Source organism: Hyla sarda, chromosome 9 (genome assembly GCF_029499605.1).
Source record: "Hyla sarda isolate aHylSar1 chromosome 9, aHylSar1.hap1, whole genome shotgun sequence".
In the NCBI taxonomy this organism is placed as follows: Eukaryota; Metazoa; Chordata; class Amphibia; order Anura; family Hylidae; genus Hyla; species Hyla sarda.
In genome coordinates, this window is record NC_079197.1 from 82,857,649 (window position 1) to 82,872,598 (window position 14,950).

The window sequence follows — 14,950 nt, forward strand, 5'->3', positions numbered from 1 at the left end:
CCCCATAGAGCTGTGCAGAATTTCTGCCCCTCAGTTCACACTGAGGAATTTCCTCAAGCAGAATTCTGACGAGGAAGTCTGTTCCACTTGAAGAAAGAACATGTTCTTTCTTACAGGCGGAATCAGCGTCGTTCTCGCATAGAAATCAATGTTATTTTTTTTTTCAGTCAGAAGCATTTCCATGAGGAATTGGCGCGGAATTGGCGCGGAATTGGGGCGGAATTTCCGCATGAAAAAAATAAAAAATTATTTATGGATAGAAATACTTGATACTCCTCCTCCGCATGAAACCTGCATTTCCACGCGGAATTCCGCGTGATTTCCGTGCCAATTCCGCGTGAAATTCCGTGCGAAATCTCTGTGAGTTCTTGTGGAAAAGTAATAATTCCTGAGTGTGAACATACCCTAACTGGGAGAAATACCATCCCAAATCCTGGGATTTGCAAGATGCAAGTAAAAGCAAGTTTCTTGGCCTTTTTAGCTGTTTCTCCATGGATAATCTGGTAACAGCTAATAAGCAGAGTGCAGGTCTGGAGCTTTAACACTGTGCAATCTTACTCTTTCATTGCAAGCAACCCCTACCCCCCTATTCCATAACTGTATTTTTTACTATCTCATTTGATATAGCGCTAGGAGGTACTTTTCGTAATATAATGAAATAATATGCAGGTATTATTAAAATTTGCGTATTTATTCCTTACAATTAATAAGCATAATTGAACATAGTATTTTTCTAAAAGAGAATGCCACATCAAATGATATAAAGAACGGGCAAACACCTAGGGGGTTGTATTCAAAACTCTTCACATCCAAAAATTTGTGTTTCGCATCAGATATTCAAAGTGTTTTACATGAGAATTATCCAAGGTTTACACTAGGCACACGAGTCTAGCAAAAGTGGGTGTGGCTATGTAAATTTAATGTTTTACATGATATTTTCAAAGGGGTGATTGTCCACTTTACCACAAAAATTTCACACCAGCTTTTTGCTAGTGTAGAAATCACAGAAATGATTGTAGTTTTTTTGTTTTTTCTTTCGTGGTCGCTGCACCTGAACTCGCATTTAAGCCATAGAAATGTTTTGTTTATAGAGTTATTACTTGTCTGGGCACTAGTAATCATGGAATATTACATGAGATGCTTCTGCCAAAATTTTCAAACTCTGCAATTTTGGCGCAAAAATTCCAATATGGCGGCAACAAACAAAAAATTTGGTAATTTTGGTGCGAAAAAAAAACAAAAGTGGCACGAATATCTCACTTATTTTCAAAGCAGCAAAAGAGACCTTTGAAAATGTGAGCAAAAAAAAAAAGGTGTGAAAAATATCGCTGCAACAGAAATTACAGTAGTTTTTTATTATCTCCCCTCTAATCTCTAGATATTATCAATAAAAGTGATTTGTATCAACACTAACTCTGGTAGGTAAATCTCTAGGTACAGTACAAGATATATAATCTAGGGTACTCTAAATTGTAAGGAATACTTAAAGGGGTAAGGATAGGGGATGCGATGTCTGAGCGCAGGGGGGCCGCCGCTGGGACCCCCCACGATCTCTTTGCAGCACCTGCATTATGTCCATTACACTTCCTTCTAGGGCTGGGCGTAGGACCAAATATGTGTATCACGGTATTTTTTTAACTTATGGCGGTTCCACGATATATAAAGGTATTCCCCCCCCCAAATCATGTGACCCGCCACCGCATGATGCCCCGCCCCGGCCAGTGATAGGTTAAACGCACTGTCATGTAAGAAGCCGGCTTCTTACATTAGAGTGGGCTCAGCCTATCACTGGCCGGGGCGGGGCACCGTTCCGGGCGGTGATAGGCTGGCGGCTGTCCTCCCCCATCCCCAGCGTGCGGCCGAAGTGGGTGAGTTAAAAGTTTATTTTCTGTATCTTTTGCAGCCCGGGCATAGGGATACAGCGTACAGCAGTGGTCTAAAACCTGCGGACCTCCAGCTGTTGCAAAACTACAACTCCCAGCATGCCCGGACAGCCGTTGGCTGTCCGGGCATGCTGGGAGTTGTAGTTTTGCTACAGCTGGAGGTCCGCAGGTTGAAGACCACTGGCGTACAGTGAGTTCCATCGCCGGCGGCCCCCAACAAAGAGGAGGAGGGCAGTTCTTGACATCTGTGAGTAGTACCCCACTGGGCTGATCATTAATTGGGGGGGGGGGGGCAGAACAGCGCTGGCGGGTAACATAGGGTTAGTTCCCCAATGTGGGGACAGCGCTGCGCTAGGCTGATAATACATTTCCGAGGGGGAGGGGCCCAACTGGTATTGCGGTATGGGGGGAAATTCATATCGTGCAGCCCAAAAAATTCGGTATTCGGTATGAACCGGTATGCTGCCCAGCCCTACTTCCTTCCATAAACAGGAATGGATGGGGCATGACGTGACGTCACGAGGGGGGCATGGTGTTAAGTCACGTCTCCAGTCCCGAAAACTTCCTTTTTCCGAGCCTGGAAACGCAGCTACGCACATAATGCGGGTGATGCAGGGAGATCGCGGGGGGTCCCAGTAGCGGGCCCCCCGTGATCGGACATCTTATCCCCTATCCTTTGGATAGGGGATAAAAGGTCTAAAGCCGGAATACCTCTTTAAAATAGGTTACCTTGAGGGAATATTAATAATATGAATTACTTGGTGAAATGTTCAACAGACTAAGTTATATGCATCATGTGAATGCATTGATATGGATAGAACACCCCGTGTTTTCTACAAAACTTTACAATCTCGACCAGGAGCTTTAAAAGAAAGATCTATTTATCATCCTAATTAGCATCAATTTATCCACATTTTAAAATGATCTTAATCAAATAAGAACCATTTGTACGTTACCAGATTTAAGTGAGATATAACTTCTGCACATGGGAAAGAGGGGAAGAAGGAGTTGTCATAGGTAGCCATTGTCTTGTTACTGTGCAGTTGTGCCTGCATCGGAAAGGACTAAATCGTCACTCTCTCTCCCCTAAGGCAGTCATTACTAGTGTAGAGAAGATCTCTCCTTTAAAAAAGAAGTTCAGGTCCTGATTCCTGTGTCTTTGTTCTGATTATCCTTTTCTGTCTTGGGGATGCTGTTATAACATCGGACCTATCTATCAAATACGCCCCTGGGATGAAACTTTCAACCAAAAGGAAACAGACAACCCCCCAGGACAGTAACTACCAAGGGTGTTCCAGGACCTAAGGAGGGGGTGCATTTCATCTGATTCCACTGCCTGCGGCTGGGGGTTTAGAGTTTTCCACCCCTTCACCACCTGCGCTGTAAGGCAGCTTCTTGAGCTACCTTATATAAGTGACGGGCCTGTTGCCCAGTTGCCTCTTGACAAAGCCACAGCAGTGGCGAAATGTTGAGGGGAGGCATTGTGTTGTTTTGAACATTGCAGTGTACACAGTTCTCCCTTGTAGAGTGACATCAACTGCAGAGATGTTCCTAACATAAATGAGGATCGTGAATGTTGAGCTAGATCAGTAATGTGTTTCGGAGACACCATATGCACACAGCGTAATTTTTAAAGTGTGTTTTTTCCTTGTTTTTCAAATTGGTTTAATAAAGTATTTGTACATAGTTTACTACAATAGTGGTTGTGAAATTAGGGTTCAGTAGCCACTCCTTTGGTGGTTTACAGTAATTTATTGTGTAATTTACCCTCCAACCATAGGTCTCCCCCTTGTCGTAGACTTGACCTCATATCTCTTTGGTTCATTTGACCTGGACAAAAGACCTGAAAATTCCACACTCAAAAATATAGTGATAGGTTACATGGTTTCATACTAGATTGGGGAATTAAATTGTGATGTACATTAGTAACAAGGACTGCCGGGAAGTGACAATATCAGCAAAGGGCTTTGAAATATGACACTATATAAGCAATGGACAAAAAAAGTCCTTTACAAATCAACTGAATTGTAGATTAGGGTTTGGGGGGAATTTATGTAACAAAAAATAACATTTATTGATACTGTACTGGGCACTAGTGATCAGCGAGCCATAACTAACCAAGCATTCCGAATGTATAAGCTTTTTATAATAACATTTTAGTACTGACTATAAAATGGAGGAACCGACTGGAAAACCTCAATAGATTGTCTAAAACTGACCTGTGGTAGACGTCTATGTATGTTGTTACCTCAGAGGACCTATCTGCTAAAATGTAATAATGCAGCCATTCCACATGTCCATTGTGGCAGTTTCCCATGAGCCATACAAACTGATACTTAATAAAGACATAAGAGACTGTAACAGGGACTGGAAGTAAATTAGAGAAGAGGAACAATGTACCATGTTACAAGGGTACTTGAGCTCCTGAGCTGAGATATTGCAGACTTCAGCTGAATGGATGTGTGAGTTTGTTACACATGTGCGCAGTCTATAGAGTACATAAACTTCAATTTACTAAGATTTTCCTTAGACAGTCATTCTGATCCCTAGGGACAGAAATTATGGAAAATATCTGCAGTGAATTTGAAGTCCCTGCACCAGCTCTACCGTATTAGCTGAACTACCTGTAAGTAATCATTGTGTATGAGACTGAAGACAATTCGGATTGTAAATACAGTATATAATAAATGAAAATATTATAATATAAGACCAAGTGTTTACAAAGATTCACGCTTGCTTTATTACTTCAGGATATTCCTACCTACATACTTACTTATGCATGAATGAAAACAAGAGTGTTGGAAAATAAAGTGTACTTATGTCCACAGGATATGCTATCACCTCTTATTGAAAGGTGAGGGCTGCCCTGCCCCATGGCCAGAGGTGGTCAGAAAGCTGAAAAAATCCTAGCAGGTTGTTTTATGCATTATCTTAACTCCAATTGGGGGAGATTTATCAAAGGTTTTAGACTGTTTTTTCCTGTCTAAATTTGTCGCACAGAAAGTCGCAGTCTGTGCGACTTTTTTGCTTTAGAGGATTTTTAGAACATGATGCCTTCTAGTCTATTTTAGACAGAAAAAATGCACTGGTGCTGAATTTATCAATAGCGACTTTTCGGCAAAAAATCGCATTGGCCAAAAGTACGCTGAAATGTGAGACCGTGCTAGAGCAGATTTAATACAATCTTAACCATAGATCCCAAAGTCTGTGCGCAGAATTTATCAAGAGCCTTGCCACTTTTGATAAATTAAGCGCACAATAGACCAGCCTAACCCTCTGTAGGTTGGTCTATATTGATATAGACAACTTTGATAAATCTCCCCCATTGACTTTAATGGAAGTTGCATAAACAATGTAGACTTATGAGCTACTCTGTACATACAGTAACTCTCATTAATGTCATTGGGAGTTACGTAAAATATGGTTTCCTGACCACCTTCGGCTGCTGCAAGCAGGCTAAAAGCATTAGGGTGACCAAAGATCTCAAAATAGTTGCAGGTCCCAGAATGGGGACCTGCATCTGTCAGACATTTAAATGCTTAAAATCTGTAACAGTATATACAAAGAAAAGCAAGAAAGCTATGTATTTCCATGCCAAAATGTCCAATCTTCACATAAGGAACATTGATAGCAAGTTTTGTATAATGTTTTCAGTAAAAAAAATTAATTGGGAAAAAAGAAAACAACACATCTGGATTGCCATTTCACTGCTTGAATACAGATCTCTGACCCAGTGTATTTTAAACCGGTAATAAAATATTGGTGGATACACAGGACCTGGTCATAAAATATTGGTGGATACACAGTTGGTTAGAAAACTGTTTCTGCTGGATACTGCTAATGACTTGAAGATCATTTAGTTTGAAAATGTATACTAACATTTAATATTTTTTTCTCAAAGGTTGGACGTGACTGGAGACATATGGAGTGAACACCAGAGCGATAAATTGATGGATGGCCAGGACGATAGAGAAACTGCTCCCCAAGCAGCCACCACACTTCTGATTAATGGGATTCGAGGAAACGGTAAGAATTTTTATAGAGAAACTGTTTTTGTAGAAAAAATGTACAAAGATGTATGGAAAGTACACTTACATCTATACTCATTGATAAGTTAAACTTATGTTGAGCTTTTATGTTGTATATAAAGTGGCTCTCCCAAGATTAAAACATTTCCCCATCCACGGGATAGAGAATAATTGTCTGATCGGGGGTGGTCGATTCATGTGACAGGCACCTCGAGAACTGGGGTCCCTTGTTCCTGTGTAAATGGAGCCGCATTGCACATGCTAGACCACTTCTCCATTCACTTTAAAATAGCAGAGTCTGAGCAATTGGACCACCATAACTTTTAGACTTGGAATGACCCATAAAGGATACGTTCACACGTGGGCATGCTCTACTGCAGATCAATGTACAGCAAATGAAGTCAATGGGCAGCAAAATCTGCAGAAGCCCTGTATCCTCTGTATCTTACCTTTCTTCTTGCTCACATAGTGCAATCTCCCAGCAGGAGAAAGTGGGTGTTTCCCAGTAGGCATGACATCACTGAAGCCTGCTGGGGAACCACTTCCGCCCTCACATCGTTGCAGTGCTGTGATGAATAGAAGTCTCCAGGCTCTGTGCAGCTTTCAGTGAGGCTCTGTGCAGCTTTCAGTGAGGCTCTGTGCAGCTGTCAATCAAGCTCAGTGCATAGAAGCACTTCCTGAGTTTGGTCTCCTGCCAGGCTGGGAGGAGACCAAACTCATTGCATTAATTGTGGCAGGGGACAGAACAGAGCTACCTAGTGGCCGTTTTTTTCTGTTACATTTTAAACATATTTATGTTGATAATTTTAAACGCAAGTGAGTGGGAAAGTGTCTTCTAATTACAAAAGGTACATTATATTAAAAGTTTCATTTGGTGACAGGTACTCTAATGTGAATCTTGTGAAATATTTATGATATGAGCTGCAGACACTTCTCAGATAGGTGGCAGCGCAACAGTATTAATGGGTTTACCACAACTTATAAAATTATGATTTTCTCCTTAGGCTCAAGTGTCAAGGAGGCGGGACCAAGCTTCTGAAGAATATTCAGTATAAGCATCAGGATTTTTAGCGCAAATTCCATCTTGCAGCATTCTTCTTATTGATTTCAATGGGTAGTCTGATGCTCGTTTTTACACTTCAGATTTTCCAGAGAAGATCTTCTTTGGCGGAATACTGAACATGTTCAATCTTCTGTCAGACTCTAGCAGCAAAGTCCCTGGACTACGCTGATGCCAATTGGATGGTGATTATGTTCATTGGAGATTGCCATTGACATAAGTGCTGATTCCGGATCTTTCCGAACGGAGCGAATCTGCTGAGGAATTTTTTCTTGCTAAATTTCCTCTGTGTGAACAAGCGTTGCAATATTGCCCTAGATTTAGAGACAGGGTTCGGCACCCTGTACGTCAATCAACCAGGACAGAGAAGGGAGGGGGACCATGTCTTCCTGATACTTGAGCCTGGGAAAAAAAAAAACATTTTATAAGTTGGGGCAAACAAATCAATACTAATAAATGTTTGATATTGACGTCCTCTCACCTCTCACATCTGATTGTGTCTGCAGCTCATACAATAAATATGGGCTGACAGATTCCACATCCTGCATAGACCATATGAATAGTTTATACAGTTCTCTGAAAAATCTTCACTTATTACAATTACACAATATTCTTTCAATTGAACAATATCAAACGTGTTAGTCAAAGTCATACAGGCACTTAAATGGCCCCCACTTTTTCTCAGTAAAAGAAATGCCATCTATAATGTTAGGACAACATGTAATCTATAAGGTGAATTAAATGTTTATAATTAAATCCTTATTCTGCTTCTAACAATAGGTAAATGGGACTGGGTTATAATTTTGAATAGTATGCCCACACATAAGTAATGTCATTATGTGTGTTTGTATACATAAGTCAGATAATTATTGATCAGATCTATATTGAAATATAATTAGTTGAAATACCTAGGGGTCCTTTCTCTTTAGTGTTGAGGCTATTAACAATCGTTACCACTCATTCACTTCAATGGCTCTTAACGATCGTTAATAGCTTTTGCATTTTAGTGACTACATCCTGCTGTGTATTGATGTTTATATACATTTATACATAGAACAGCTTGATAAACAAAACAGCTAAAACATTGTATCTTTTCTCCCTCTGCAGAGCCACATGATCCTGTGGATGATGTGAAGTCCTTTGATGCTGCAGATGCTCCTGTCACATTTCCAGCCTTAAATCAAAAAGAAATCCATGCCTGTCACAGAGCATTGCCACCCATCATTTCCAAAGAGCCTTGCATGCTGGGTCCTCCTTCTCCACTACGTTTGCCAGATACGGCAGAACATGTTAGCAATGACGCGTCAGCTCAGGCCATATCCTTGACAACCTGTGTCACCAAAGGCCTCAGTTCTTGGTCTTTGCCCAGCGACAGTGAGAAAACACCTTTTACCATTATGGAGCCTGGGGCTATGTCAACCTTGACTGGAGACTGCTTGATGCAACAAAGTCGGACTTGTTTGGGTTGTTTTATAGAAACAAAGGATGGAGTGGACCCAGAACCTGGTGTTAGTTTGAAAATAGAAGATATAAGTAGAGACTATGATGCATGTCCAGTTTCTGACATGGGGATTCACTGCATGAGTACAGCCGACAGTCTTAAATATGGTGATCAGCTGCTCTCCGACCAGCTCTTAAGCTTCCCTGTGCATAAATCACAAGAGTCTGATAAAAGGGACCATGACAAATCTGACAGCGATTCAGAGGACCCCACTCAAAAGAACTATTATGATGGTTTACTACTGGACAAGTGCAATGGAGATGAAACACTGCTGGCTAACCCTAACCAGGAATGGGGGTACTTTGAGTCATTTATTAGTGAGAGCAAAATTGAACTACTTGACTTGTGCTCGAAAAATGAGCTGTCTGTTAATTTGTTTTCAGAAGAAGATGTGGATAATTACATGTTTGACGATGATGATTCTACGCTCGGCAGTGATGTGTGCTCCTTGAAAATCAGGTATGAATCATTTCAGGACAATGTGAGAGAGAAGACAAATGCCCTACAAGAAGATGCTCAGTTTAATTTCTTCCCAAGTGTCTTCACTAACTGCCCCAAAAGAGAAGGTAAAGGATCAAAAAAGAGGTTAGTTGACCCATCTCAATTCAAACTGGAAGAAGGTGGGATATGGGAAGATGATGATGATGATGACGACGATGAAGAAGAGGCTGAAGGTGTCAAATCTAACTTAAATAAGACCTGTGGGACTATGGACGTTGTGCAATATATAAGCACGAAAAGAAGCCATTTTTTGGATTCTGTTAATTCAGCCGAAGACTCAGGCGAGTATAGTGATGATAGCTCATGCAGTGAATCTTCATATGATGTGTTAGGAGACATCAAAGACTGTACAAGATACCTATCACGTGAACACTCTCATTCCCTTATTCAACCCAATTATGGTCTGAGGGTGAAAAGGAAAGTCAGGTACAGTGATGACTACTTATATGATGTGGATTCACTCGAGAATGAAAAGGTTGTTGAGAAGAAAGAAGGAGCACCAGATGGACCCAAAGAAGAAGATGATGATGACTGGTGCCCTAAGAAACGTCGGAAAGTTTGCAGGAAAGAGCCACCTGTCATCATCAAGTACATCATCATCAATAGGTTTAAAGGCGAGAAGCACATGCTGATCAAGCTTGGAAAGCTTGATGCCAATGAGACAACAGTCACTTTGAGTGATGATCAGCTGGGAAAATACCAAAAGCTTGCTCCACCTAAAGAGTATTGGGAAGAAAAAAGGAGAAACACTTCAGCCATCAGTGCGCAGAGGAGTCTTAATGAAAGTGAGAATGCCCTTACAAAAAGGAAGAGAAAAGGACAGCTAGCAAACAGACACAGGTTACAGAGGATACAAACAATTGAACAACCAGTAAGCAGGGAGATGCTCTCTTCTTTTGACCATAGACAGGGATGCAGTAGCAAAGATGAGGCTAGCCTTACTGAATTGCATTCTATAACTCTGGAAACCCCAAGCTGTGTTAATGGATTACACTTAAGTGACATGGCAGAGGTTGCCCCAGTAAAATGTAGATCTTTAGAAAGGGAGTTGAAATGTGCTGACAGGAAAGTGATAAGAAGGATAAAATTTAAAAGTGAAGCCAGGTTGAAATGCAAACAGCTCAAGCTGCAGCAAGTGAGTGAAATTAGTACAGCAGATCCAATAGAAAACTTCCCCGCCATTGAGAGTCAGGATTCAGCAGTTCTGTTGAAAGAAGAAAACATTCACAGTGCATCAGACAGTTCCCATCCATCTCAGTGCCATGTTGAGAATGAAGCTAAAAATTCTCAATTCCTGCAAGCCACCTGCTCTCCTGACAAGCCATTACCATCTGCCCACATCACTACCAATGTACCAGTTATCCCTGGAGGGTATCTACAGACTTTGTTAGATGTATCAGATTCATCTAGTGGCACTGGTATAACATACTTTGCCCCTCATCCCTTGGGGCAGCACTCAGTTAACATCATGCAGACAGAAAAACAGTTCAGCTCCCTTCAACTTGCACAGAGTTGTGTGCTTTCCCCCCCTTCAGAGTCTGAGCTGCAGCAGTCACCCCATCACTTAGATATGGAGCAGAGCTTCCCAGACATGTGGCATGGCAAGCCCCCTAGCAGTCAGACTGAGTTCATATCCAACCTTAGGGAAGTGTCCATCATATCAGGAGATTTTAGCGGTTCTGCTGCTGTATCAGATACAGACATGACAGCCTCTGGATATAGTCAAGTTCAACCGAACAGCAGCAAACAGCTGTACCACAAAACATACTTGCAAGAAGGCCAGATTCAGCAGGATGACTCTTATCAGGCCTGTCATTATAACAGTGGCGATGGGCATTTTGTTTTGCAGAGAGGCACACTCAGTACAGACAATGGAAGGCTTATTAGTTTTGACTCAGTAGGCTCATTGTCAGTTAGTTCTAGTAATTACAGCTCTTTAAGCATGAAATCTTGTGAAAAGGATGGAGACGATGAAATAAGTGATGATTTCTTAGCTCACTGCAGCCCCAAACTTGTAATCCAACAGAGCATTGATGAGATCACCCCACTGAAGGAATCTACTGACCTACTGGACATCTCCAACTTTACCCCCGACAAATTTCGCCACTCATCACTATCAGAGATGTCACCACCAGACACCCCCAATCTCTCCCCTCAAATTACAGCCACAGATGCAAAGTCTGTAGGAAATATAAAGGCTTTTCAAAATGGAACCCAGGGAGTGCTTAATGGACCAGAGAAGCCTAAATGGAACTGTACTGTTCTTCCCCCACAGGAGCAGACCAATAGTGGCTTTGCACTCAATAACCATCAGTTTCAGTTTCACATGTTTAATGATGAAGATTCTGTCAGTGTTCTGGAGAAAGGCCCATGTTTGCCAGCATTTGATGAATCTGCTGTTCCCGTCCATACCAATGGCAAAGCCTCAAAGTCAAAAAAGAAACTGTCTACTAGCAAAAACACAGGTGCCAACCAAAGTTCTTCTCCAAAAAGTAGCAAGAAAAAAAACCCTAAAGCCTGCAAGGGGGCAGATAAATCAAAGACTCCTCGACAAACAGCCCCCAAAACACCCAAGAAAGGAAAAAATGCCAACAGTGAAAAAACCCAAAGTGCAGGCAATCGATCAGGTCTATTGAATAATGCAAACCCAACAAAACAGACTTTATCTGACTGCATGAAGCTTTACGAGCCTGGCTCATCTAAGACAGGGAAGCACATAGCTGGGATCAATGAATGGACGCTTGATAAAGGTAACAAGACTCCTTGGTCTGAACCTAGGGTAGGAAATGGAAATCTTCTTGACGATGATCAAAGAGAATTTGAGGAACCCTCTAACATTCTTTCCAATATTGCATCTGGAATGGCTGATGTTCAAAGGTTCATGATGGCGTCAATGGAGCCTTTTTACAACCCTGTGGGGCCCAGCGACATCCCTGATATTCTACTGTCTCCAGAGTCAAACAGCCTAAAATTGAAAACCTTGAAAATCTTGGCTGGAACACCACAAGATTTTAAGAAAAAGGTAAATGGCAGCTCAGTGGGGGGCTCCAAGAAGTCAACCAACAAGGGCTCAGGTAAGAACAGTGCTAAGCTTGGAGCCTTTGATCCAAGCTGTACCATAGGTTATGGAGCCAACCTTCATGCAGCCTTCTTTGATAAGAACTTTGGAAACCTCAGTATTTTAACCAATAATGTACCAACACACAAAAAGTTGTATCGTCATAAATCCACATCTAAGTCTCTGCGAGATGAAAACTGTAAAGGGAAAAGAATAGACCAAGCACACAAGGACCCCATGGTCACAGCTGCATTTGAAAAACTGAGGTAATGTTGCACCAAAAGCTCTAAAGCGCATTTTATTTTATTTTCTTCGCATTTGCCAAGCCTGCTGGTCCTTGTTTAGTTCTCTTTTTAAAACCAATCTTTAAAAGCCTAAAGCTGCATGATAGTCATTGCCTTGCAAATAAAGAAGAGGCTGCGCATGACAAATGCTAACAAGCTACCTAAAATCACTGGTTCCTGACTTGGCTGGGTTTTACAATGACTAAAGGCTAACAAGAACTTCTGTTTTCTGCTCTTTGGCTCCTTTATTTACATTTTGTGCTTCTTTGTATCTATCGCAAAGATTTACTTTCTTTTTTTATGTTTTTGTTTTTCTTCCAAAAACCTTGTAAAATATAAACAAAAAGGTACAAAAAAGGAAAATTATGCATTGAAACGCCACAATGTGGAGTCTATAGGATTTGAAACACATATGTTGGTTAGGTTCATGTGGTCCCATGATGTGTCCTTCAGCTCCCCCTGCTGCACATTCTCAAGATCTGCATAGGAGATTCAAAATGTGTGAAACTCTTTATTGTCCCACCAACTGCAATGAGCTGACACCGTGCATTTTCCTCTGCAGGAATTGGAGAATGCATTTAAAGCAGAAGAAAAAAAGAAAAAAACATTTTAAATTAAAAAAAAAAATAGACTTTCCTTTTTTTTCTAGAAAAAAAAATACATTGATGTTTATGTTTTGCTTCTTTGGAAAATTATATGCCTTGTGGTTTGTTGATCTGTTAAGTGCTGAAATCCAGGGTTTACATTGTGATGACTTGTTTGAAGGGCAGCTTAATCTGGTATTCTCTGTGAAAGACTGTTTAAAGTCATACTTTTGTACAGTAGTTAATGCACTATTACAACCCACAAAAAAAAATTGTGCCAAACTCTGATCTGTGACTGTACATATTTTTATTAAATAAATAAAAAATATACATATATATATATATATATATATATATATATATATATATATACACATATATATATATATATATATATATATATATATACATATAGACACAAATATATATATATATTACTGCATTTTGTTGCTGGGTTTCCTAGTCTGGATCTGAGCCTTTTGCTTTACTGCAAGCATTCCAATTACGTAGATGGAGTCACCTGACAATGAAAGCACCTGAGAAACCTAAAGTGACCATTATGCGGAGATAAACTAGTTCATAAAAATGAACAAAGTGAATATAGTGCCATATTATCTTACCTCATATCATATTCCGATTTCTAGGTACATGGTATTTTGACAAAATATCAGTTTTGTTTTTATCTAGGAACCCACAGAAGACCAAAGGTGACAAAGAATCTTAATACCTTGTCTTCATTTTATTCTTCAACCTTTTCAGCACTGAAGTGCGAAGCAATATGCTGCAGGGCCCCATTATTTGAAAGAATGGGGACTTAGCTAGGTCTTAAGTACTGCACAGATTTTGATTCCTAATGCCAGTATTTTCTATAAAGCAATGCTTCCTAAAAGCAACTACTGTAAAGCCTTTCATTTAGAATAGACTGAATAGAAAGGTTTCATGCACTTAAACAGGTTTGTCTTTCTAGACTGAGCCAATGACTGACATATTCTGTACAGGCAGAACACCCTTTACTCTTTCTCCCCAGAGAAGGGAAATGAACAGCCTTTCTACTGAACAATCATAGAGCAAGACTCTAAGCAGAAAAGAAATAAGTGTTAATAAGAAATGACTGTATCACTTTTACTTTGGTTTAATGTTCATTTATTATTCACTTTAATGTCATTGCATGTGAGACCATGCCATTATATGAAGGGAATTTACCCAACGATATGATAGATATGAAACTGTGATGTTGTGTATACAGCTGCACGTCTTGTCATACAATTGTGGATCTATGTATCCAAGCTCGCGGTTTAAACAAGATATGCACATTGTACATATCACTGTTGAAATAAGGCAAATCCTAGCACAGAAGCCATAAAACCCTTAAAGGGGTACTCTGCTGCCCCAGCGTGGTGGATCGTGACGTCAAGCAATGGCCCTTGTGACATCACACCCCGCCCCCTCAATGTAAGTCGATGGGAGGGAGCGTGCCATGCCCCCTCCCATAGACTTACATTGAGGGGGCGTGACATCACGAGGACCCTGGCCGTGACATCACGACCCCCTGCCGGTTGCTACACAGAGATTGGAGGGATCCTAGATCAGATATCTTATCCCCTATCTTTTGGATAGGGGCAGAGCACCCCTTTAAAATAGCGCTCAACCTATACATGATTGCAACTGATTTCCTGTCAGCCATTATGATATTTACATGATCTACCATGTTCTTAGGCAGATTCCATTGTTTTGCTGTTAGAGTCTGTTCACACTTTAAATACTTTGCTTTGTTTTGGTGTAAAATTGCTGCACATTTTTGGCAACTGATCTTTCTGCAGCAGATTCGCAGCAAGCCTGCAATGTGTGAACATACTCTTAAAAGGAATCTGTCAGCAGTTTTGACAATTTATATGTCAAAGCTGCTGACAGTTCCAGATAGGACAGGGAGAGAAGTTAAAAATTACCTAAACTTCCAGTCATGCAGGTTTTACAACCCAAAAAAAACATCTTGTAGCACCCTGGACACCGCTAGCTTAAATGCCCAGGAAGTGGACCCTTCATGCTAAGTA

The 14,950-nt window shown here is 40.8% G+C and overlaps 1 protein-coding gene across 14 annotated transcripts in view; it reads left to right on the plus strand.

Annotated features, from left to right (window-relative positions):
• NEXMIF (neurite extension and migration factor) overlaps positions 1-13,223 on the plus strand; it is a 490,983-nt gene extending 477,760 nt beyond the window's left edge. For all 14 annotated transcript variants that reach the window (XM_056540505.1, XM_056540509.1, XM_056540504.1 and 11 more), the window contains 2 exons: positions 5,785-5,909; positions 8,079-13,223. In XM_056540505.1, coding sequence (XP_056396480.1) covers positions 5,785-5,909; positions 8,079-12,301 — 4,348 coding nt within the window. In that variant the 3' untranslated portion in view covers positions 12,302-13,223. The remainder of the gene's footprint in view (positions 1-5,784; positions 5,910-8,078) is intronic.
• Positions 13,224-14,950: the final 1,727 nt, after the last annotated feature.